At 56.1% G+C, this 24,757-nt stretch overlaps 1 protein-coding gene across 4 annotated transcripts; it reads right to left on the minus strand.

Moving 5' to 3' along the window:
• Positions 1–861: 861 nt before the first annotated feature.
• On the minus strand, positions 862–20,563 carry TMEM9 (transmembrane protein 9). 4 transcript variants are annotated; one of them, XM_059413073.1, is made up of 6 exons: positions 20,466–20,563; positions 19,842–19,952; positions 18,654–18,745; positions 12,965–13,073; positions 10,475–10,606; positions 862–1,921 (listed from the first exon to the last, which is right to left on the minus strand). In XM_059413073.1, the coding sequence occupies exons 2-6, from the start codon at positions 19,914–19,916 to the stop codon at positions 1,769–1,771; spliced, it is 561 nt and encodes a 186-aa protein (XP_059269056.1). In that variant the 5' UTR covers positions 19,917–19,952; positions 20,466–20,563; the 3' UTR covers positions 862–1,768. The 4 variants fall into 4 exon arrangements, with proteins under 4 accessions (XP_059269056.1, XP_059269059.1, XP_059269058.1 ...); XM_059413076.1 differs by having other exon boundaries at positions 19,851–19,952; positions 20,466–20,562; XM_059413075.1 differs by lacking the exon at positions 20,466–20,563 and adding an exon at positions 20,381–20,430.
• Positions 20,564–24,757: the final 4,194 nt, after the last annotated feature.

Below are 24,757 nucleotides of genomic sequence, written 5' to 3' on the forward strand. Positions count from 1 at the left end.
AAAACCTCGCTCAGACTCTCTGCTCAGGATCCCACAGTCATTCTGGCCCTTCTCAGCTATGTCCCTTGCTTACTTCCAAGGCCACCTCCCAAGTGTCTGCTCTTCCCGGAAGCCCCATCTGCATGTCACCCCCTCCCATCCCCTTTAGTACTTGTACTGGACTTTAAACTTGGGCAAATCTTGACAAACTAAAATCCCCACCTCATAGTTCTCCCGGGACCCCCCTCACCAAGAACCCAGCACAGGGCCCCACACACGGAGCTTCTCCATACCCGTCTGCTCGCACAACCTAAGGGCAGAAACTTCGGGTAGACCTGCCTGGTCCCTCAAGGTGCACGGTTTCTGATGGCGTCTTGAACGCAGCCCACGCTGCACCTGCCAGGAGGAGCAGGGGGGACCCTGATGGTGCGCACGCTTGCTGCTCCAGGGCAGTTCTGTTTTCCTGGCTGCCCTGCTCCTCTGAAGAGCCGTGGGCTCTCATTAGGGAACATGTATGGATTTTGCGGGGAGCCCTTTTTACTGGGCTTGTAAGACAGTGACAGCAGGCACTGTTCAGAGTTTAAGGGGGAATCTCCCACAATGGTGAAACACAAGTCAGCTCTCAGGGCAGCTCCCCAGGGTCAGTGGAGCGAGCTTGGGAGGAGCAGTCCCCACCCGACAAGCAAGCGGGAATCCTGGTGAGCCCTGGGCCTCTGCAGGAGCCCACTGTGGGCCCTTCCGCTGTCCCAGGACTGTCTAGGCTCTGCTTCTCTGCCCAGACCTAGTAAGAACTAGGTTCTCTGTCCCCTCTCCGGGACACAGCATGTATCAGATGACCTGCAAAACACTCCCAGCTCTCTAGATCTCTTAAAATCCAGAAAATGAGAGAAATAAGACAATTTAATGATGGCTTCCTTGGTTTACAGACAACGGAAGGACAAACGTTTCTCTCCATGCACTGGTACAATGAAATTCAGAGAGGAGTGGCAGTCCCAGGACAGGAGCCGTGGTGTTCAGAGCCACTGCCTCCGCCTCCTGGTCGCATGGTCCCACCAACTGTCTGGCTCAACAACCACAGACCCGGGGACATGAGGGCTGGCCCGGCCTCCTGGGTGGGGAGTGAGGGGCCAGGGGCCACAGGGAGCAAGGCGCAGCGGCACTGCCGTGCGTTGGTGGAACAGCGTGTGTGTGTGTGTGGGGGGGGGGGGGACAAGTGTCTGGATGTGCCCTGAAGACAGTGCAGCTCAGTGGCGTCAGCTGTCCCATCAGAGCCGTCCTGAGGGCTAGAACCAGGCTGAGCTGGGGCTGAGGTATCGGGGTCGGGAGGAAGGTGGCCAGAAGACCCATGGCGGAGACAGAGCACATGCTGACTGCTTTCCTCCCGCATACTGAGCTCTTGAGGACCCAGCTCTATCCAGCAAAGGGTAAGGACATTCCCAAGATTTGGAGCTGGAGGAGTAGCAGTGGGGGAAGTAAGGAGGTACAGACTGTTCCAATCCTGAGGCCAGCTGACACATCGCCGCTCCGCCCGGGCCTGCCACCCCCGTCCCCTCAGGCCCAAGCACTGGAGCTGGCAAAGCCGAGATCAGGGACCCCAGCACTCTTCCCAGATTCAACCAGCTGACTGTACCTTTTCTAAAGAGAGGGAGGAGAAGGAAAAAGGCCACGGGCTTCTAAAGAGAAATCCCGGGAAGGGCAGCACCAAAGGGTGGGGAAGGGAACTCTGGCTCCGTCCAGCGTGGGAAGCTGGCCGTGGCCTCCGGTCCTTGGCCCAAGCTCGGCGGCCCGCCTAGCTGAGCATCTTGTGCCGATCGAAGACTGTCTTGCGCTGCTCCTGCACCTGCAGCTTCCACCGCTGCTGCGCGCCTTCCACGCGCTCCAGGACGGTGTTGGCGCGAGGGCCCCCCAGGGAGGCAGTGGCAGCCACCGCAGCGCGGGCGTCCTGCAGCGGGAAGAAAAAGGACAGAAGAGTCAGCTCTGTGAGCCAGGGCGGGTCTCGGAAGCCTGACGCAGAAAAAATGTCTTTAGAGCAATCCCAGAGGCTGAGCCCCCCAGACTGGGAGGCTGGACCTTCTCGCCAGCTTCGCACTGCCAGAGGGCCTTGTCCCACACACCAGGCCAGAGGCAGGCTCGGTGTCTGGAGAATGTGCAGGGCAGGCCCTGGGAAACAGGGACACTCTGGGAGGAGTATGATCTGGGGCTCCAGTTACCACACGGCTATAGTTCAAGCTGGGTCCCCGGCTGCACCCCACTGGCTCTGACCCTCAGGAGGAACACTGACTGTTGGGACTGGGACCTCACTGGGTCAGCGCAGAAGCCTGATGTCCTTTGTGGCTCCAGGAAATGCACCAGTGTGCCCCAGCGCGGGTAGCAGGGTGCAGAACTCCCCTGTCCTGCCATCCATGGCCTAGGGACAGCTGGGAGGCCAAGGGGCTTGGGCCCAGCTGCCCTGGGTAGGGAGCACATGCGTGCCAGCGGGGAAGACGGGCCCACGGAGGAGTCTGCAGGGGACCTGCTCCGCCAGTGGCTGGGACACCCAGCTGACTGCCCCTGACTTTCACCCAGCTGAAAGAAGGGATGTCACTCACTCAGGGAGTCAGACAGGGTTGGGACTCAGCCCCAGCACTCCCATTCCAGAGCCTGCCCTGGCCCCTCTCCTCTGAGAGGGGTTAGGGTGGCTCAGCTCCTTCTGTGTGTGCCCTGCTGAGCCCCTTCTCCTCTGCTCTCGGAACCTCTCCCATTGTAAAAAGCAGCAGCTCCCCTAATTACCACCTGCCTGCCTCTGAAGCTCCAGAGCCTGTGCATTTCCTGCAGGACCCCAACCTGATCTTTGGGGGGAATTAGAGCTGAGGGCCAGGCCCACACCCCCGTGGGGATTTCCTCCTTCGCTCTCCCTGCCTCTCATCTCCTGCCACACATCTCTTAAGGGATTAGTACACCTCTCTAAGCCCAGAGCCGCCCAGTAAATGCAACTCTGCTTCTGATGCCCCGCGCTGGCACAGCTTCTGTCGCCCTGCAGCTGCCAAGCTGGGGAGAATTCGGGGGGAGGTAGGCAGAGGTAGGGAAGGCAGAGAGAGCTGGCACTTGCAGAGGTGGCCAGCTAGGGGTGAGGCTGGGAGATAGTTCACCGTTGCCGTAGAGCTCTGAGTCACTGTCTCGTGAGGGACACTGCCTCCCTGGGGCCCAGGTCCAGGGCCCAGAGGAAGGCTTCCTGGGCCCTGCAGAGCTGAGGAGCCCAGCGACACCAAGCACGCAGGTGCCCACAGCGTCAGGCAGGGGGCGCACTGAGCCCAGAGTCGGACTCCTGTGTTCTAGGGCTGGGCTCCCAGGGGCCAACTTCTCCAGGCCTCAGATCCCAGCTCACCCCAGCCCCCCTGGGGGCCCATCTCAGAAGGATAGCCTTAGCCACCTGGCGGCTTTGGGTCCCTGGACAAGTGACTGTTTCTCCAAGCTTCAATTTAATACAGCCAGTCCTTCCAGACTTTTGTGACTGCACTGTCCGCAGGCATGACACGCACCCAATGACCCCGTGGGTGTGCACACACACACACACACGCACACAGGATAGAGAAGTTTTACGAGACCATTAGTATGAGGCATTCTGATATTCCCTGCTCTGCTCTTCTTCGTTTTTAAAAAAACGCTGGTTATGACTCACAACTGATCTCACGACCTAACGGCTTACAACCCGTACTTTGAAAACACGGTTTAGGAGGAGAAGACGGGTACGACAAGGTTAGATAAAATCATATACATCAAGTTCTCGGGATGCTGGCGGTCGCGGAGCAGGAGCTCAAGAAAAGTTTTGTTTTCTTCCTCCCTGCACTTCAGTTCAGGGGCTAACACTGTGGAATCCAACAAACCCGGCTCTGAATCTTGGTCTCACAGCTGCCGGAACAGGACCCCGGGCGAGCTAGCTCATTCTCAGAGCTGTTTCCCTGTCGGTGGGATGCGGACAGCCGGGGCTGTGTCTCCAGCAGGCCGTGCAAGGAGAGTGTCTCGCGGCACCCGGCACACAGCACACGCTCAGTTCCCAGCAGCAGCTCCTCCCGCCACACGCCAGCTCTGGGGTCTCCGAGGCGCGAGGAAGGGGAAGATGCTAGTAGACCACTGCTCGAGGGAGCTGCCTTTGAAGAAGGACCACGGCCCCGCACCACTTGTCCATCCTGTCCCTTCCTGGTTCGGATGCACCAGCTGGGAGCTATGGGGGGTCAAGGACAAGCCTCTGGGTGCCCGGGGAGGGGAGGTGGGCACTGCAGTCCCCCTGGGGAAACTGTGAGCCCACTGGGACCTGGCTGTGCTGGCCAGCTGGCCCCCTTCCCTGCTGTCCTGGCCTCGGGGGCCCAAGGGGTTTCTCTCCCTCCCCACCTCTCATCCCTGTCCCTCTGGGTCACACGAGCAGCGCCGGGGTGTGAGCCCGGGAGGCAGGCCGGGAGGGATGGGCCAGCTCCAGCCCAGCTCCTCCTTGTCGGCTCTGCAGCTCCAAAGAACGTCTTGAGGAGGGGAAGGCAGGGGAAGCCAAGAGCAGAGCATTAGGGAACACGCTGAAACTCACCGCATGACCACAGCATCATTTGTTTCCCCTTCATGTAAAGTCTTAACAAACAGCTCCTAAGTGGGGGAAAGCTGCCGCTGAGAGGCTCCGTGTTTCCATTGCTAATAGTCTGATTAAAAGGTATTAGAGCTTCCACGTCTGTTCTAGAGAAGCCCAGAGTGGGGCCTCATCTGTGCCTGTTCTGCTGCAGAACGGCAGCTGGAGGCCGGAGAGAAATCGCACCACGTCAAGCCTCTTCCCTCTGAGGCGGGGGCTCTGGGGAACACAAGGCAGCAGGAGGGCCGTTCAGAGGGGAGGAAGGCACCTGGATCCTGACAGGGTGTCAAGGGATGCCCAAAGGGACCAGAATAGCATGGTGATGACAAGTGTCACTGTGTGCCAGGGGCTCTGTTAAGTACTTGACGTGGGTTATGCCCAGGCGAGGGGGGACTGGGTGGCACTACTCCCGTCTGCAGACAAGGAAGCTGAGGCCACGGGAGAGGAGTCCCCTCGCTGCCCCGGTCACACGGCCCTGTGGCAGCTGAGTGGGAGCTGGAACCCATGTCTGTGTTCTCTCGCCCCAGCACTCTGCTGGCTGCTTCTTTGGCCGGTGGCTCCGAGGAGAGAGCCAACATGGAAAAACAAAGAAGCAAGCCAGTATCTTTCCACGAGGTCAGAATAAGTGCACAGCGCTGGTAAAGGCACTGGGGATCGGGAACCCTTCTCTCTGGGCCTGGGAGGCCCCAAATCCTAGTGTGCACAGGCCAGAGTTGACGAACACCATCAACACGGCCCGGAGGAAAGCTGGCCTTCCCATGCAGGAGCACTGCCTCCAAGTCAGCACCCAGCACCGGGCTGAGGACAAGGGGACGGAGGGAAAGAACTGCCACTTAGAGCTGCACTCCCCCAGCCCTCCCCAGTCCTGGGAGTGGGGGCAGGACAGGCAGCGCCGTCACTCACCCGCTCACACAGCTCGGAATGGCCCGGGCACAAAGCCCTCCCGAAAGGGGACTACATGGCCTCCCTCAGTTTTCCAAGTTTAATCCAAATCCTTCCTGCTGCAACCAAACCCCACTGCTTCCCTGCGGCAGAGCTCTGACTCCCACACCTGCCAGCCACCCTCCTAAGACAGCCCACAATGCCATGTCCCCGCAGACATCCTGCTTGCTGACTCGGCGACCACAGATAGAACCCGTGTGGGCACAGCACCCCGGCCCCTGCTCTGGCTGAAACACATACCCCCGGCCTTGATGCCCCCGCGGCCCCAGCTCCGCAGCGCCCCCGGTCCACACGGCAGCCCCTCACCGCCCAGCCTTTGCTCAAGCTGCGCCAGGCCTCCCCGCCAGTAACCACCGCGCTGCTGATGTGTTTAGACCCTACCGAATCTCTCATAGTTAAGGAGGAACAAACACCTGTCAAGCTGGCCGGTACATCCTCACGGTGAGGTGCAGTGAGAACAACTAAAGCCAATCCACACGGGGAAAGGCACACTCAGAGATCATGCACCACGGCCAGTAATGGCAGAGTCGGAGTCGGACCCAGAGCTGTGGTTCTAACGCCCTCTCCTGACAATGGTGCTGGGAGCCTCCCACCGGACACTCTAGAAATGGCTACTGAATCACACACCCTTCTGTCCGTCCTCAGAGAACTGTCCCCATCAGTGTCCCCTTCAGGGTTCTCTGCCAGCCTCCCGGGGCGAGGGCCCTCGGCACACGATGCTGCCCGACCAGCCCTGGACAGGAAGGGAGGCCGTCCCAGAAGCCCTGAGCCTTCTCGTCACCCCGGCTCCATCACGACCCCGGGTTACCACCACCATTCTTTGGGTTCTCCACACATCCCTCTCACCCTGGGGGTGGTGGGGAGAACCGTACCTAACCCCGAGAGCTGAGAGCTCTGAGGACCCCTGAGAGCTCAGGGGGCCCACGCTCCAAGTAGCAGAGACATCGAGAGCCTCATGGAAAACCTTATTTCTCGCTCTTCAAAGAGGGCCAAACCCGTACATCTAAAAAGCTCTGTTTGCCGTTTTTGTCCCAGCAAACACGCTTGCTTCCTCCTTTCAAAGGGTGTCTGAGCCTGGGGATTAAGCCTAATGCTGCCGGAATCCCAGGGGAGGCAGCGCTCAGCAATCAGGGCCCACTGAGGCCTGCCAGCACTTTCAAAGGGAACACGACAGGCTTTCATCTCCCTCCTGGGCGCTGGGGCTGGGGCTGTGGGGGAGGCCTCCCTTCCTCTTCCAGACCTCTCGCCCCAGGGCAGGAGAGCTCTTGGCTACAGGATTTGGGGGAATGGAGCCAAGGGCCCCCAAACCTGGGAAGTGGTCCAATCCCCAGATCTCATGTCTGATTGGATCCCAGACTTGGGGTAGGGGGTAGGGCAGGGGCAAGGAAGCCTGGACAGTTTCCTCCTCAAGGTCACTGAGTTACACTACACGGGCCTGGGCAAACTTCCAAAGAACCTGAGAGGTCCCATTCCAACTTTCTTCTTTTTGGAGCGAACACTACATCCCTTACACCCCAGGGCAGACCCCATCCTTCTCGCTTCCTTCTTAAGGGAAACACTGTGCAGACCACTAATATCCCAAAGACACAGCTTCAGCCCTGGCTCTACCGCTGTTTGGCCAGGTGGCCTCGGGACCTGCTCTCCTTGTCCCCCATGCCACCCCACTACCCCTTGTGCACCGAGACAGGTGGGTCACCAGAGTTCCCCCCCGCCACCATACAAGGCTAGGGCCACTGGGTCTCTGCAGAGATGAAATCTATTGATCCTAGTGTCCCCAGAGCAGCTGAGCTGTCACTCTCCCTATGCCCTCCCTGAGCTGGCTCGGAAGACCCCCCTGCCAGGAAGCCTTCCCTCCTAGACTAACCGGAAGAGAAGTCCCCAGTCCTTGTCTAGTAAAGAGCCTCCCAAGCCCCTCGCTTTCTCCCTGACGGCCACGGCTGGACTCCTGATCTTGCCCCGTCGCGTCCCAGCTCATTCACTTGGCTTGGGCTCTGTCTTGGGGCCTCAACACCCCAGGGCAGACCTGAGCTCCGTAAACCCACATAGTAGAGTTGAGGGGCCAGCGGGAAGAGGAGAAGCCCCATGCATGGGAGAAAAATGGATCTGCTGAACCCCCAGGAGGGATGACTTAGGGATGCCCAAGGTGGGGGCCCTGCACGGAATCATGACGTGAGGGGATGGAGAGCTAGGCCAAGTGCTGGGACGAACGCTTGCTAAGGGTGCTAAGCTGGTAGGCAGACTCCACTCACAGCTGCCCCGAGGGGGTCCCTTAGTCACCTCCAGGTACCGGGGAGCTGCGCTCTGCCCCATCCACCACGTATCTGTGCAGAGATGGCTGCGCCTCAGGTCAAGGGCATCAGAACTCAACACCTTTTATTTCCTTCTAGAACATCGGGGTAGCAGGTGAGGGGGTGTCATCGCCCCCCACTCCCAGGGCGGGAGTCTCCCCCACAGTGGGTACATGGGCTTGCCAGCTTCGGCTTGAGCTGCCTACGGTGCCCCCACCACCCCTGCAGGCCCTGAGGATATGTGGCCCGACAGCACTTCCTGGTAGGACAATCCTCCTTACTCAGCCAAAGTCTGCACCCAGGGAATGGACACCCTTGGATTGGAGATCTACTCTCAGAACTGGATGGCCACATCCAACCCTTCCTCTCCCCTGAGTGCCCCCTCACACAAATAGAAGCAGCTCTGGCTTAAGCCTCGGAGTCTCCTGGGAGAGAGGGGCCTGGGCCCAGACCCAGAGATAGCAGGCTGCCCTCCCCTCTGGCACCACATCCAGGACGGCAGGAGACAAAACAAGGCCATGCCCAAGAGCCATGCATTCCAGAACAATCGCAGCATGGGCTGTGTAATCACGGGCCACATCTCTCAATTACTCCCCCGGCCAGGACTGCAATTACCACCTTACCCCTAATCGCCGAGTGTTATTAGCGAAGCTCCTCCCCATCAGAGCTGCTATTACCGCACGTTAATAACCAGGTAGGCACGCAAGGTTTCCTCTTGAACACAGACCACCCAACTGCCAGTGCCAACCCCCCAGGCCCCAGCTCCAAGGGGCGAGGCCCATCCTCCCTGCTCCTGCTCGGGCCGGACTCACATCAGCAGGAGACTGGGGGCAGGCCAGGAACAGTCCAGCCACACACCCGGGATAAGCAACAGAGCCCGTGTGATGGCCCGGCCTCTCTCCTCGCCAGCCTCGTTCTAGTGCTTGTGCCGGCCCAGACCCACGACACCCAGTGGCTGCACACAGAGATCTGAGCCTCGGACCCTCTCAGTGGGAGACCCGACCTTTCCCATCTCCAATCCCGTGCCTGACTGGTCTAAACTGTGAGTTCAGCTGATGCCTGGTGATTTCTAGTGACCCCAAACACTCACCCACCCAACCCATCATCAACTGTGTCACTAAGTGACACTAAGCTAACTGTGTCACTAAGAAGTAGTCACTAAGACTCTTGTTAAATCTCCCTTTTAACTCCCAACTGTGGGTCCTTGTACCCTTGGCTTTACTGAGGTAAGACTAAGCTCTCTTCCACCAACATCGGAAGGCTGCTATCTTGAACCTCCTCGAGTTTGGTTTGTTATTTTTTCAAGCTAAACATGCCTCAGTTGCTTCAACTTATTCTCCCAGGACGTGGCTGAGAGGCATCACCCTATCAGCCCCTCTGTACGTGTGCGGATTCGCGCACTCCACCCTCAGCCTGGAGACACACAGCATCTTCTCGCAGCAGGCAAGCACTAAGGTCGGTGCTGAAAGACTGCTCTGTGCCAGCATCTTCTCACAGCAGGCAGGCACTAAGGTCGGTGCTGAAAGACTGCTCTGTGCCAGCATCTTCTCACAGCAGGCAGGCACTAAGGTCGGTGCTGACAGACTACTCTGTGCTTTCTCCAACTGCCCACAGACTGTCCTCAGGGCAGCGGGGCAGTAAGGGCTGCCCTGCCTCTGGGTACCTCCGCTCTGAGGCCACTGTGGGGGCTGTGTGGTCCCACAAGGGGACAGCTCCGGGCACAAGGGGTGAGGACTCAGTACACAGCCCGCTCATCGCACCCCTGCCGGGCCAGCTGTGCACGCACACTGCCTCTCGCTCCCAACAAGAGCCATTCACCATCACCCTCCTCTGTCCCACCGAGGGCTTCCTGTGCAGGGCACCTGTAACCCCTCAGCATGGGGACAGATGGAGGAGGATGACAGTGGCTGCTAGCCGGGCCTGGCCTGACCCCCAGCAACCTTGACCTGACGCATTTGCAAGTGGCCTAGAGTCAATGGGTCCCCACCTTCTTTATCTAATCGCACTGAAATTCCTTAGCCTGACATTAGAGGCCAATAATAATCTGCTCTAATCTGGCCGGCTCTGTTGGACGCTACTCCTACATGCCTACCTTAGCCTCGAAATGCTCCAGATTCCTCAAGCACCTCAGCACCGCTGTCGACCTTACTCCTCGTTGGCCCTTAAAGACCGACTTTTCCTTAAGGCACCAGGTTGCGCTCTGCCTCAAGCAGGCACTCAACCGATGTCCACAGAGTCCCTACAGGACAAACCTGCTCTCTCCATGTCTACCGACTCAACACCAGCGTCTGAGCACCCAGGACATGGTTGTCTACATGTGACTGGCCCAGCTTGGTCCGTCTCCCCTCAGCCTGGAAAGGCAGCATGACAGGGACAGAGGGCTCCACCAACGTATACATGGAGGCTGATGCCAGACATCAGCAACACTGCAGGGCAACGTCCTGCTTCATCCGTTCCCTGCTGAGGAAAACTCTGGAGTCTGGGTGACGTGTAGGACACTGAACAGGAGAAGAGCCAACTGGAGCATGGGGGCGGTGAAGGCCACGGATCCCCGCCTGGGCCTCCACGATGCTACTGTGGTTCTGCCCTGGGGACCTATAGGCTTGGAGCCCAGGACCCCCGTGTGTGTGGGCAGAGGGACTGGCAGGGCCCCAGCACCCAGAAACCCGGTTACCTCATTCTCTTCCTCATTGTGCAGCTGCTCAGTGTACGCATCCGGCTTCCGAATCAGAGGGTCCACCAGCATCAGGAAGGCCATGTAGAGCAAGAGGGCCCCCACCACTGACAGGTAGATGACAATGATGACCTAAGGGAGAGAGCCAGCTTGCCCTGTGAACTAACACCCCAGGCCAGGGTGGCCACACGCATTCAGGGACAGAGGCTGTCTTGAGTGCCACACTGGGGAGGGGCCTGGAGGCTGCAGGCTTGGAGGCAAAGAAAAAAGGGACAGGGCGCCCTATTTTACATATATATCAGCTCTGCTCTAAACCGAGGGGACCCCACAAGAACAGCGGACATAAGAACAGATCGTGAAGGAAGGCATGATGCTCCTGGGGTGGGGAGTACGGAAATGGGGCCTACCTGGCTACCTCTAAGGAAGGGGGGAAAGCAAAGGGACACAAAGTAAGAACAGGAAAGAACCCGCTGGGGGAGAGGCCTGAGGCCAAGCCCCAGGGCATGGGGGCTCACTCCCCACTGCCAAGAGCAGGATAGGGTAGGGAGCTCCAGTCCTGAGAGGGCACACCCATGGGCGGAGGGGGACAGGCTGGCAAGAAGGTGTGCCCTGAAGGCTGGCGGTCCTGCATGGAGGTGACAGCCAGTGGCAGAGTGGCAAACCTCTTACGTACATGCAGAATCCCACAAGCTGGAGTAACTTTCATTTCACAGCAAAGACAGATTCAGTGAGGCGAATTCAGTGCCTCCCAGAGCAGTGCTCTGGGCACTTAAGACAGAACTCTCCAAGACATTCAGTGCCACAGCCCTTACAGTGGCATCACGAATACACCTGTTACTGAGACCAAAGAAGCACCTTTGCTCGTGTCCAAGTGCCCATTGGGCGGTCACTACTCACCCGAGAACCAGGAGCCTAGGTCCCAAGGTCAGCAAATGGTAGAGGTTTTTAAACCTGAACTCAGATTTACTAACTCTGGCTCATATGCTTTCTCTACTTCCACAACGCCTGGCCATCACTGGCCTGTGACTTCAGCCTTGGCTGCAAAGGGACTGTGATGAGCGATAAAAGGAAGAGAAAAACCCTGGGACTTTCAGGTCAAAGCTCAGCTCAAAGGTCAAGGTCAACTATACCAGCTTCCTCCCTGACTGGGGCTTCCGTGTTCACAACTCTTTAAATAAGGCGAGGTCAGACCTCTTGCCAATACCCCGAGAAGGGCAAGGGGAAGGGAGGCGGAGTCTCCAGCAGGCCGAAGCTGGGGGGTGGTGGGGGCTCGTAGGGTGGAGGACTGGAGGGAACCTGCGGGGTTAGGAGGTGTGTCTGATGAGGTCCCTGTATTGGGAAGTCCCTTTCTGCCAAACAGGGAGAGGCAACACTTGGCTCAGCATTCAGTCTCAGCCATCTGGTCCCCAGAGGGTGGGCCCTGGAGCATGTTCAGAGCAGGAGAAAGACGCTCCAGGAGGGGCTGGCCCAGGAGGGAAGATAAAAGGAGTTGAGTCTGCACAGCTCGATGAGGTGAAGACTGGGGGGGGGGGGGGGGACGGGCAGGTGCTTCCCATCAGAAAGGCAAGAACACAGAGGACCGCAGGACAGGGAAGGAGCTGCCAGCTCCCTGGTCTGTGCAGGACAATAGCAGGGAGCACCACCTCCCTCCTGAGCCTCAGAAGGAGAAACCTGAGGGATTAGGCAGTGCCGTTAAACTCCTCAATTCCCTTCTGGATGCTACTTTTAAACTCTCCATAGGACCGGCAGAAGTAAATTGAAATCCTGGCCAGGAAGAGCTCAAGTTAGAAATCAGTACGCGGGGCCTGGCTCAGGAGTTAGAGCCCAGACTAGGAGACCCCGGGGGAGGCTCTGGTGGATGAGCTTTTACTAGCATTTGTGGTGGTCCCTCGGAGCCCACCCAGGGGCAGAGGAAAGGACAAGCTCCCCACCCTCACTCGCTATTGTGGTCAGGTCTACTGCTTCTCTCCCAAATTCACCCAATAGCCTGCAAGAATGAGGTTCGGGGCCGAAGCCCTTCCTGCCCAGGTCCCACCACGTGGACACCATGCCCTGGTGCACAGCTCTCGGGGGGGCTTTTCGGGAGACTGAGGCCATTCTGGAAGCTCAGTTAGATGGGGTGTTCTGGGAGGGCAGCCTTACTGCTCTGTTAGCAGCATCTGGGATGTTGCCTGGAACTTAAAGGCACTGAAAGAGGCTTACTGAATGAATGGAAGAGAGAAGGGGGAAATTGGAAAGAACAGGAGGAAAAAAGTGACATGAAGCGCGGCTCTCAGGTTCCCAGCCCCCCACGTAACAGGAGCCACTGGACAGATGTCTGAGGACAGAGCTGGCTCCAAGAAGGTGTGGGAAGCAGGCCCCTGTGTCTGTGACAAGCCAGTCCAGAAGCCAGACCCACAGCCAACTGGAACGTTCCAGGATACAGGAAAAGACTGAGGGTGCTGGGCAGCTAGGGAGTGGGACGGGCCCATGCCCCGAGCCCCGGGCTACCTTGATGGTGGTGGTGCTCCGCTCCTCGTACTTGCACTCACACAGCAGGCAGTAGGCCTCCACGTCGTGGCCGGGCACCGGCATGGGCTCCACCACGTGTAGGCAGTTGCTGGAAAGAGACAGACGGGGGTGGTGGGAGCAGGCCCACCAGCTGGAGGGGAGACGGAGGTGAAAATCCCCTTCCCAACCCACCAATCCACCGGAAGTGCACATGAAGTACCCAGCTCTCAGAAGTGCACTTACATGCGGACCTGCCGCCCTCAGCTGCCTTTGTGTCCCATGGTGTGCTCTGCCCCCTCCACGGGGGCTCACCCAGTCCCAAGATCTCCAAGTCAGAGCTGGGGAGGCCTCGAGTGGAGTCGGAGACTGGAATCCCTAGTCAGGACCACCCTGTGGCACCCTTCCATCCAGCTGCCTACCAGGCACCACAGAGACAGCCCCCAGGGGCCTCACACTCCCCAATCACCTTCCATCGCTCCGGCCCAGCTCCCGGGGCTATGTCCCCAACGGCACAGAGTACCCCGACCATCCACTCCGCCGACCAAACCCAAACCAGCAACCACCTCTGACGCTCCGTTCTCCCCTCACCTATGAAGCCACCAAATGCCCGTGATTTTACCTCCTTAAAAGTTCCCAAGACCCACCTTCTCTATTGGCTCCCACTGTCCTGTCTCAGCTCAAGGTCTCATCGTTCTGTCCTCGGACCAATGCCCCAGACTCCCCACTGCCCTCGCGCCTCTCATCGGGCCTGCGCCCGTATCACCTTCTTCACCCGGCGGCTGAGCGGTGTGAGCGAACGAAGCTCCCGTCACGTCACCCCCCACTTAAAGTCTGAAGCTGCTCAAGGCCTCCACAGGGCCTCTAGGCTGAGGCCCACTGAGCTGCTGCCCCTGGGGCGCCCACGGCTGCGTCTCCTCCTCCCTACCATCCCTGCCACTGCTCGCCCCACACGCCCTCCTCCAGCTCTGCTGCTCTGGACTCTTCTCTGAATGAGCCGTGCTCCTCTCCTTGACACGTCTTCTGCCTCCTGCCGGAATCCGCGGCTTTGCCGCCTCCCCTTCCCAGGCTCTGAATCCCTATTCGTCCTTCGTACAGGGATCTCCAGCCCAGAGATCTGACCTCTCCCCACAGCGGCCAGCTCCCCACGCTCATCCTGTCACAGCACTGACCGAACTGTGCTGTCAACCCACCTGTATTTGTACGGTCTCCCTGGGGAGAAGCTAAGTTCCTTAAGGACAGAGGCCTTAGCACCCAGCGCAGAGCTGGCAGAGCAGGGCTCGGGGAGGAGGCCCAGTGAACAAGCTACTGCCAAGGGTGTTCTGAGGGCGCAGCCACTTAGCCCGCCTTTACCGACCCAGGTGAGCTAGAGATCACAGGCCCCACGTTTAGAAAGAGGGAAGTGAGCTCAAGAGGGCAAAGTGGCACTGCCACCACAATGAGGTCAGGACCCAAATCCCGATCCTCGGCTCATCCTTCATGTGACGCTCTGTCTCAGGGGGCCTGGGCCTGTGCTCAGCTCTTTAGTTGGGCCTCTCGATCAGTCTCGGCCTTCTTCAGATCAGTGGGTTTCAACAGGTCCGGTTCAAGACCACAGTGAACAAATGACCTCGAGAATGAACCTTGATCATTACCACTGGGGGAAGTCAACCACACTCTCAGAGGTTCGCAGAGGCAAACCAGGCATCACACTGCAAAGGACAGCCAGGTCTGGGGCTCTGCGCTTATGTCCTCCTCTCCGGGTTGCAGGGGTTGTACCAGATGACCTTTAAGGCCCTTCCAGCTCTGAGAGGAACCCTGCAAGGGTCAATGGGGAGAACCAGGAGATGGCACCATTAAGGGTAGTCGGTGGAAACTGAGGCTGGGCAGGATTCTAGGCCCCAGCGACAACACTGGCAACACCCCTGTAGTTGGTGGTGGCCCACAGGGCCCACAGGGGCCTTGACCTGTGGTCAGCAGGTCGAATGTATAGCCGGGTGACTACAGTTAACAGCACCGCATAATAGGTCCTTCAAGTCTCTGCAAACAACCAGGCCTGTTCTGAGCTATCCCAGGGTCCTTCCAGACTTGGGCTGCGTTGCTGGCAGAAGCATCAAAGACAAGTGATGTGAAGATCAGGTGTGGAAATAAAAATGAGATGCCCTCTAAAAGCCTCCGTTCCCCTTAAAAATCCAGTATGTAGCATCCATGATTTCCTCTAAACCCCGGATGATTCCAGTTCCACCCCTGGGTAACAACTTCACCACATCACTCCCTGCTGCGTGAGTGGGTCTCCTATGTAACTAACTGCACCATTTCTAGACCTGCACGCTGCCCCTCCAGGAGGAGCTGACAGACAAGGTCAAGTTCATGCACAGCACTGATAATCACTGCTGGGACCTTCTGTTCTCCAGGAAGTCCCTATAAGCCTTCTGAGGACCAGATGCCTCCCTTTCTGAGCCACACGGGGTTCTGGTCTGGAAGGCCACTCCAGTGCTACAGTGGGATATGTGCACTCCCCACCAAGGGCAAGCCTGGTGGGGTGGCAGCGGCAGCTGGGAGGAGGGAACCCAGGTTCTTCAAACTGGAATCCTGTTACGGGAATAGGCTATAAAGGGGTTTGGGGAACAGTAAATGGAAAGCTGAAATCTTTCTGCTGTCTCTGGCCTCTTGCAAGTCGGTAAAACCCTAAACATGATCTTGTTCTCTAAGGATTTCATTTACCTTCCGGGGGACTGGTGGTACTGAGAGACTTCAAGGACTGGTCAGAGGACATTAAGGGCGAGGTCTACAGAGAAAGATACACTGGGTTTAATTGTCTGCTCCGCCACATCTTCTGTGATGGCAAATAATTTACTTATACCCTCTGGGTCCCCATTTCCTCCTTTACAAACAGAGGCTGGACTCATCAGTGCCTTTCAGGCTGTCTTCCCTTAGGTATCCCAGGAGCCACTGGGCAAGAAGGCAGTGGACGGAGGGGCTGAGGGACCGGTCTCTCCCGGCGCCAGGTCTGATTTTGTTTCACATGTTGTGTTTCCAACGCGGATTGTCTCTAGAAAGGTTTGATCTCTAGAAGTAAGAAAGACACTGAACTAACCTACTTGGTTCCCTCCCACTCTGGGATGCCTCTGCCAGTTCTCTCCTGGGCAGACCCACCAACAGAGCATCGCTGTTAGGGTTTCTGCCCTCCTGCAGGGGTGGTTATAAACTCCCAGCACTAGACGGTAGAACACCAGCAACGTGGGAACGTAAATGAGGTCACCTGTGAAGCCCGCAGCTCAGACAGTTCTGGCTTCGCTCCCCACAACACAGGGCACGAATATTCTCCCAGCCACGGACCCAGGTGAAGCAGAGCAGTAACAGTGGCAGAGACCTGAAGACTGGTCTCTTCTGGCCCATGCCAGAAGGTCAATCCCTACCCCACCACTACAGGGATGTCACCAATGTTGTCACTGGGTCCTAGAATCCTGCCTAGCCTCAGTTTCCACCTACCATCCTTAACGGAACTGTCCCCAAGTTCTCAATTTAAGAGAACTTGGAGACAGTTTAAGTGAACTTGTTCTTTGGGGGATCCCCTAATTCTGACTTGTAAGGAGAAGAAAATAAACTCTAGTCTGAGGTCTGGACAGCACTTCCTTCTCTCGGGCATCCACGCCTGGGTTTGCAGGTCATACTATCCCCTGGGGCCAGAGACAGGGCTACTAAAATCTGCTGTTGCCTCTGGGAGGCAGCCTTACTATCTGCTGTGGGGCTCAGACAGTCTCTCAATTTATTTACTCATGTCATCTGAGCTATAACTGCAACGTACAAGGAGGTCACAGGGGCTCCTTCCAAGACTTCACGTCTTAGAGCTTTGTGAATCCATCAGGACAGGCGAAACAAGACGCAAACAGTCTGCTGTGCAAGCAGCTCCAGTTTTCTGGGGCTGGGCTGTCTTATGATGAGTATCTATGTGACCTCTAACAAGGCCTGATAATATATATTAATATTAGCTAACATTTATACAGCACTTACTACATGCCAGACATTGTCCTAAGCGTTCTAATGACACAGGCATTTATAAGTGTGCACGTGTGCGCAAACACACACACACACTCTCTCTCAATACTCAAAATACTGCCATCCATCTTACAGATGAGGAAACTGAGGTACACTGGACAGCAAGTCCAGTGTCACTTGTGACACTGTCTCTTGTGACAAGAAGTCACTTGTCACACGATGAACAAGGGGCCAACCTGGATTTGAAGCCGGGCAGGCCAGATCCCAAGTCTACATGTCTAGCCAGTCTGCCTCTCAGAAAATCACCGACTATCTCAGAACTGGAGAAGTTCCAATTTCCCAAAGGCCGTGCTAACCAACCCCATAACCACCAAAGGAACTTTAAGAAAATGTTACTCCTGCTCCCTGATATTTCCTGAATTCAAATAGTAGGGGGAGAGGATCGAATGTACAGCAGGGAAACTATAGTTAACACCGTATCATATACTTGAAAGTGAAAAGAGCAGATCTTAAATGTTCTCACCACATGTGCGCGCGCGCACACGCATGCGGTAATTATTGGAGGTGATGGAGGTAATCACTAACCTTACCGTAGTAATATGTCACCATACGTATGTCCATCAGACCACCAGGTTGTACACCTTAAACTTACAGTGCTATGTCTAATGGATCTCAATAAACCTGAGAAGAAAGAAAACAACGAAACCCCAAATCTTGAGAGCAGGTGGTGCGGGGAATCTGTATTTCCTCAAAGCCCACCTGATATTAACGCACAACCAAGCAGGGAACCTGACTGGGACACCCCCTCTCTGTGATGCGAATCCTTTCCACAGTGCCCTTAGCAAAGAATCACCCCATCTGTGCTCAGATCTCTCCAAGGATGGGGCTTCCCAGCTCTTAAAATAGCCTGGAGTAGAAATGTTTCCTCACCTCACACTGACATCGGTTTCCCTGAAGCTACTCCTGAAGCTGTTTCTACTGGCTCCAATTCTACACTAAAAAACCACATTGAATACAACTGATGCCCACTGCCATGTGCCCCACTTCCCAGAGCATGCCAGCACTGCTCCTCGTCTTTGCCAGCCACCAGATGTCTCCAAGCCCTTTCCTCTTCAAGCCTCCCTTGCACCACTCCTTCTAGGATATGGTGCTGAAACCTCCCTTCCCCAAGCTGGTCTCTTTTCTCCGAATGAATCTGAGCTTCTTTTTCTCCTTTTTAAAGGGAAGCATCCAGAAATGAATTCAGGACTCCAGAAGTATAACTGAAATATCCTCTTTGAGTTTTAGTCTCTGCAATTATAAAAAGGAAACACTACCTATCCCAATCCATCCCATCTACCTTACAAGGCATTAATGACACTGGTACAGAATAACACACGTAACAGAGCTTTGCAAAAGTACACCAAAGGTCCTATGTATGTGGGCACGCTATCTACCTTGCCCAATTTCTGTTACCATTTTGCATTTCTAAGAAACACCCAAATCAAAGCAAAATAACAAAATCCACTTCTCTGACCAGGAACCCCTCAGCTAGAATTCAAGACACCTGGGTCCTGTTCCCAACTGGCTGTGTGACCATGGACAAAACAGTCCCTTGTACGCTCTAGTGGGAATGAAGGAGCAAGCTTATCCTCCAGGGATCCAAGAATCCCACTGAACACTTGTAACTTCAACTAGTGGTAGCAACCATGAGCCAGCCTATATGGCGCCTTACCAGTCCTTCTGTGACACATTCTGGTTGTAAATGTGCCCACTGATGTTTCTGTATGGCGGACAGATGCATTTGCAACGGATGTCTTCAGAGCTCTGGAAGAGAAAGTGCATGGTAGGCAGGTAGGCAGAGTCCCTGGCTTCAGGTTCTAGCAAGACTTTCAACTTTGAGTTCCCTGTTCCATATGTAAATGCTCTTGACCTCTCCCATCTCCAAGTTCATAAAGAAAGGACTTCTGCAAAAAGGATGCTAATATCATAGGACCCTCAAGACAGAAACTGTCCAGGTGGCAAATGAGACTCACAGAAAGCTGCCTAGGGATGCCATTCCCTAGTAGGGTGCTTGAGAGCAGGGGGTGTGCGTGTGACAAGGGAAGTGATAGCCCTCTATACTGGGCCCCACACCTGCTGTGTGCATCTTGGTCCAGCAAAGGTGAGCCCCTTCCCAACCACCATCCCATCTCCAACTACGGAGCTTAGGACTGGGGGAGGTAAAGGTCAGGGGTACACAAAAAGTGGATCATTTCCACGGGAATACCCACGCAATCCCTTAGAATGTTCCTCCTCTCTGAAATGGGTATAAGACACCACCACAAATACTTTCATTCCAATCAGGAATTCCCCAGAGGGGCTGGAAGCAAACCCTCAGACTCAACCTTACTCAAAACCTTGGTGACCTTCAGAATTTTAAATTCCACAGAGCTACCCAAGGCCAGTTCCGGGTCATTTACCCCTAAAGAATGGAAATTTCTCAGGAGCCCCAGCACTTAGGTTGGGTAACAGAAACTCTCAGCTGTGTAGGACTGCACACTGAAGGAGCATTTCCACAAACTGTATTACTTGGTTCTGCTTAAGTAGACCAGTAGACATTACAACCACCCCCGATTTTATCCAGGGGCAAAGGAAGGTGTGGGGAACTTAGGTAATTCCTCCAAACACAAACTCCCTCGCTGGGATCCCACCTAGGTTTGGTCTGATGCAGAACCCGTGCTCTGGGCTCCACCCCTCTCCCCTCACTCCACCCTTACAAAGGCCTGCGGTGTGGCACCCGCGAGAACACTCCCGAACCTATGGTCCACTGATGACTGAGGGACAGGGACGGAGCAGCAGCCCCCTCTCGGAGCGGGGGGGTGAGGGGGCGGAGGCCCTGTCCTCAGGCACGGTGGTCGAGCACGAGGTGCTGCTGGCTCACCTCCCTCACCTTGTTGGCTTGCGCTGGGGGCAACAGCAAGCACCCGACCACGGCCACCAAACATAGGAGCTTCATGCTGATCAGGCTTGGGAGGCCAGCCAGACCGGACACCTGCATAAGAGACAGGAAGTCGAGAAGGGGAAAGCGGCCACACCACAGGCGGCACTCTCGGCCCCTGAGTCCTCCCGCGGGGACGTAGGAATGGAGTGAGGGGCTGGATTCAGCGTTCCAGGGCCTCCTAAAACCCTGTGGCCAAATACTTCCTTCCCTCCCCAAGTCTCCGGTTCTCCATCATCCACCTCAGCTCCTCCCTGGAGGGCCCGGGAAGAGGGGGCCTCCTCCCGGGACCACGGCCGCCGGGGGCCTGGAGTTCCTAGGACCAGGCCCCGCTCCGACCCTCGCGGCGCGTTCCACCGCCCTCCGCCATCTCCGCCTCCGCCCGCCCGCTCGCCCAGCAGCTCCTCCCTACTCAAGGCCCGATGAAAACTTTCGGGGTACAGGCTGGGAGCCCTGATCCTACCACCAAGGCCAGTGCCCACCTAATCAGGGGTCTCGGGCTGGCCTGGGACCCCCCGCGTGCCCCCGGGACCCCCGTACCCCACCCCCAACGCCCAGTCCGCTAACCTGCGGGCCCCGCCGCCGCCGCAGAAGATCCAGCTGGTCCCGCCCCCTCCCGGCCTCTATTGGCTGCCGGAGCGGCCTCTCAGCCCAACCTCGCTATCACCAAGGTAACAAGGCCCACCTTCGCCTGGGCTCGGAGGCTCCCGCGCAAGGGAAAGGAAGGCATTTCTCAAACCCGACCAAACAAGAAAAGGGAGCGTCAACCTTCCAGACGGGAACAAGGAAGGGTCTTGCCTTTGTGTGGCGTGTAAAACCCCCACAGCAGTGCTTCTCCGCTTCTCGTATTACACAACTCGGGGGTCCGGAGAGGGGCTAAGTGTGTTTCATCGTGTTGTTTTATAAAGAGAAAGCACTTTATAAGCTAGTAATAAAAACGATAACCTTAAAAAACCCAGTTAAGGGCTTTGTCCTCGCTCCCAATTTGGAAATGTTAGTTAGAGATGCAGATCTTTGCTGCAGAGGACTTTAACTAGGCCCCACCTCTGCTCTCCCCTCACTTAGCGCCCTGAGGAGAAGGAAACCAGGGGTGGCAGTGAGGTGGTGGGCTGGGCCTGCTAAGAGCGGGTTCAGCTGCTGCTTACCTGGTCTCTGCCCCCGAGTGCTATCTGGACCTGGAGGACTGGGGCGAGGTGTGCAAGGCCACCATGGGGAGTGGGGAGTGGGAGGCTGGTGGGGAGGGAGGGAGGGAAGTCTGGGGTGCTGAGGGGCAGATGTGAACTTCTTGCCAGCTGGGAGGACAGAGGAGCCATCCGAGTCCAGGGTACCAGACATGGAATGAAGCCACCCAGGCTTTGGCCCTGGTTTGGCCACTGAGCAGCTATGTGAGCTTGGAAAAGCCACCGCCCTTTTCTGGGCCTCAGTTTCCTTATCTATAAAAACAACCGATTGGATAGAAGGTCTCTTCTATGTGGGGATTCCTGGGAGCGGCCCACACCGGCTGTTGGGGGCTAGAACCGGCATATGGGGTGGGTGCCGGCAGAATTAAATCCCTCTCAGCCACTGCGGACTGTGGTGGGCTCCTTGTGTGGACGTAGTTGGGTTTATATTTGTTTCTCCTACTCATGTCTCATGCCTCTTTAATTCCACCTGGCAGACCACCGTACTCTTCATGGGCGCTCAGGAAAAGTGTGCTAAACAGAATTGAATAGAATTAAATTAAACCTCACTGGACAGCAGGCAGGAGTCACAATGGTATGACAAAGTCAGAGCTCAGTGAGCTCAATGACTAGGGCATGAATCCTGGTTTCCCCACTCCTTCCTAGTTGTAAAGATGTGGGTGGTTTGCTTCTTTTCTAGGGGAGCTTCGGTTTCCACATGCATCAAATGGGGCTAATATTACCTACCTTCCAGGGTTGTTATAGGAGTATAATGAATCTATATTGGCAAAGCCCCAGGAACAGTGGCTAGCCCCAGGTGGGAGAGGGATCTATAAATGGAAATGAGAGCTCGTTGTGGGGGTCAGAATGTCTGCTTTGGTGAGTGGGCTGGGGCAAAGGCAGGGTGCCTGCCACATGGGAGCAGAAAGGACATTTCAGGCCCTGGAAAAATACCCTCCTTCTCCCGATTCATCTGCTGTGTGGAGGTGAGGTTCTTCACGGGGACAAAAGCAATGGGGCTGAGTCTCAGTTACCTCTGAGGCCTGCCCTTCTGATATCCAACACGGAAGGTGCCCAAGGCTGAGTTCACCATCTTGCTCACCTACTGGAAGCCAGGTCTCCATCATCCTGCTTTTCTCAGGCTGTGGTGTCAAATTATCTTTAACTTCACTATCTCCTGTCTCCACATCTAGTCTATCTAGGTGTCCCCGTGGGACAGCTACATTCCCCTGCCTACATCCTGCCACAGCCAGCACTTCACTCCCTGAAATACACCCCCCTCATTTGTCCTCCTGCTTCCATCCTGTCTTCCTCCAACCCTGTTTTCAGCACAACACTCATGGCTCAGTAATCCCCAGTACCACGCTGTCGTATCAAATCCAGATCTTGCCACCTGGCATCCAAGCCCTGGCCGCCATTTCTGCTCCTCCCCCATCTCCTCTCTGGTTACTCCCCCCCCACCGGCCATCTTTCCCATACCTGACTTGGCTCACACCTGTCCTCCCATAGGATGTCCTCATCCCCTCAGCCCTGCCCATCCTTACCCTTCATTTCTTTCCAACCATTGTCCCAAGCCTTTCTCTTCCAGAAACTTTCAAGTTGACCCAGGGTACCCCATCCCCACCCATTCCTCCCGGTGCCCTTTGCTCAAGAACCAGACCGTTGACATGAGTCTGAACCTATTTATTCGATGCAATTTCACAAAGATGTGCCGAGTTTGTCAAGATGCAAGAGATAAGCCACATGTGAACCCTGCTTTCAAGAAGTGAGTAGTCTCACAGAGGAGAAATCATATGGTCAGGATATAACTTAAAATAGAAAGTGAGGTGTCACAGGAGAGTATTCCCCTCCGAATACTGTTGAGCACCATGCGCCAGCCTGTGTGATAGTGGCCAGGGATGTGTCACTAGGCAAAACCACCCTGTCCCTGCTCTCATGGACCTTGAAGCTTATCGCAGGAAAATGACAAGTCCACTCATAATTACAATTCCAGGTGATCTGAGCTATGGTGGGGAACATCTGCTGGGGCTGGGCCAGAGTGGAAGGCAGAAGAGTGGCCTTGCCCAAAGTGTCCACATCCGATCCCTAGAACCTGTGACTAGGGTATCTCCCATGGCAAAAGGGATTTTGCAGATATAGTTAAATGAAGTTTGTTGGGCTGAGGAGAGCAGCTGGGATTATCCAGATGAGCCGAATCCGGTCAGAGGACCACATCAGAAGACTTTTCTGGTTGTGGTCCGAGAAGGAGATGACACAGTGAAGGAGAAGTCGAAGATGGAAGGGGCCGTGAGCCAAGGAATGAGGGTGACATTTAAAGCTGGTAAGGACAAGGATCGGATTCCTCCCTCTGCCCGCCTCCCCACTCCCAGAGCCTCCAGAAAGAACTTCACTTTAATTCAGGGATATCTGTGTGGACTTCTGACCTACAGAACTGTAGGCTAATAAATTTGTGTAGTTTGAAGCCACTAAGTTCATGGTAATTTGTTACAACAACAGAAAACAAATACGGCCAGGAGGATGGACAAGATTTGGAACAGAATTCAGGAGCCCAGTAAAGGTGGGGAAGGACATTCTGAGTAGCTCAGGGGTAGGAGGAGAAAAGAGTTGGCCCTGGGAAGACACAGGATGAGAAGAGTGAATAGTTCAGTTCACCTCAAAGCCAGGGCAGATGAATGGGAAGGGAGAGCAGAAAGATAAACTGGGGCCAGAACATCATGACAGCAGAGGGTTGATGTGAGCCAGGGAATGAGCCTAGACCCCTGGCTCAGGGGGAGTCTCAGACAGGGCTATAGAACCTTAGGCAACCTCAGGAATGTGCTGCCTCCAGCAGAATGAAGCTGAAGGTAACTTTGAGCTTCCTGCTGCTTCTTCCTGGGACTCTTGGTCTCCATCCTGCACTTTGCTCCCTACTCTTAGATTTGGAGCTCTGGAACTTAGACCACAGCCCAGTGCCTTGGTTTCCCCTCTCTGGTACCTGCCTTTACCCCATGAACCCTAATATTAGTTGACCTGAAAGGGCCAGGTCTTGACATCTGTGCCAGAGCTGAAGGTCTGGTGTCCTCCTCACTCCCTGCCCCACTCTTGGTTCTCCTGGAGAGGAACTGGACTGCTGTCATCACCCCCAAACTGTGCCTACTGTCCTTGGCACTGGAGATGTGCCCCTGCTCTTCCTCTACCCTCCAGCTTGTCTGTCCAGTACCTTATGGCTTCCAGCTTCATGAGATGATTAACTTCCTTATTTGTGAACCAACACCCATGTTTTAGTCCCCCCCAGGGAATAGCTACACTAAGGTGTCATCCAACCCAAGCAGAGAATAAAGCTCAAGGGCTAGAATTCAGACACTTGTAACAGGCTCCAAGGGGCAGTGATTGGCGATTTGGAGTACAGAGAAGCCCTAGATCCCCCTCTAATGGGAAGTCATCCTCCGCCACTAGTTGGCAGGTCAGGGGCCCAGGGATGTCCTTGAGACTGGGTGGGAACCATCCTCACACACCCTGAGTGGGGTCTGCTCTCTCTGACCATGGCAGGATTCCTCACGCGACAGGGGGCCCAGGGCTGAGGGTGGAGGGTGCCATGCTGTGTAGCACACTCTCCCAGCTTGGCGGCAGCCTGAACGTGTGTACTCTGTTTTGTCTGGGCCCCCGGAGTCGCAGTCAGGCTGCTGTCTGGAAACCCACCCATTAAGACGGCTCGTCAAA

Source organism: Mustela nigripes, chromosome 10 (genome assembly GCF_022355385.1).
Source record: "Mustela nigripes isolate SB6536 chromosome 10, MUSNIG.SB6536, whole genome shotgun sequence".
In the NCBI taxonomy this organism is placed as follows: domain Eukaryota; kingdom Metazoa; phylum Chordata; class Mammalia; order Carnivora; family Mustelidae; genus Mustela; species Mustela nigripes.

Bases quoted from the DNA above. Each gene is read 5' to 3' on its own strand.
- TMEM9 (XM_059413073.1), bottom strand. From the start codon at position 19,916: ATGAAGCTCCTATGTTTGGTGGCCGTGGTCGGGTGCTTGCTGTTGCCC. The intron at 13,074-18,653 runs GTAAGGCGCCAT...GTCTCTTTCCAG, and splicing joins AATGTGTCACAGAAGGACTG to CAACTGCCTACACGTGGTGG. The intron at 10,607-12,964 runs GTAGCCCGGGGC...TCTCTCCCTTAG, and splicing joins GGAGCACCACCACCATCAAG to GTCATCATTGTCATCTACCT.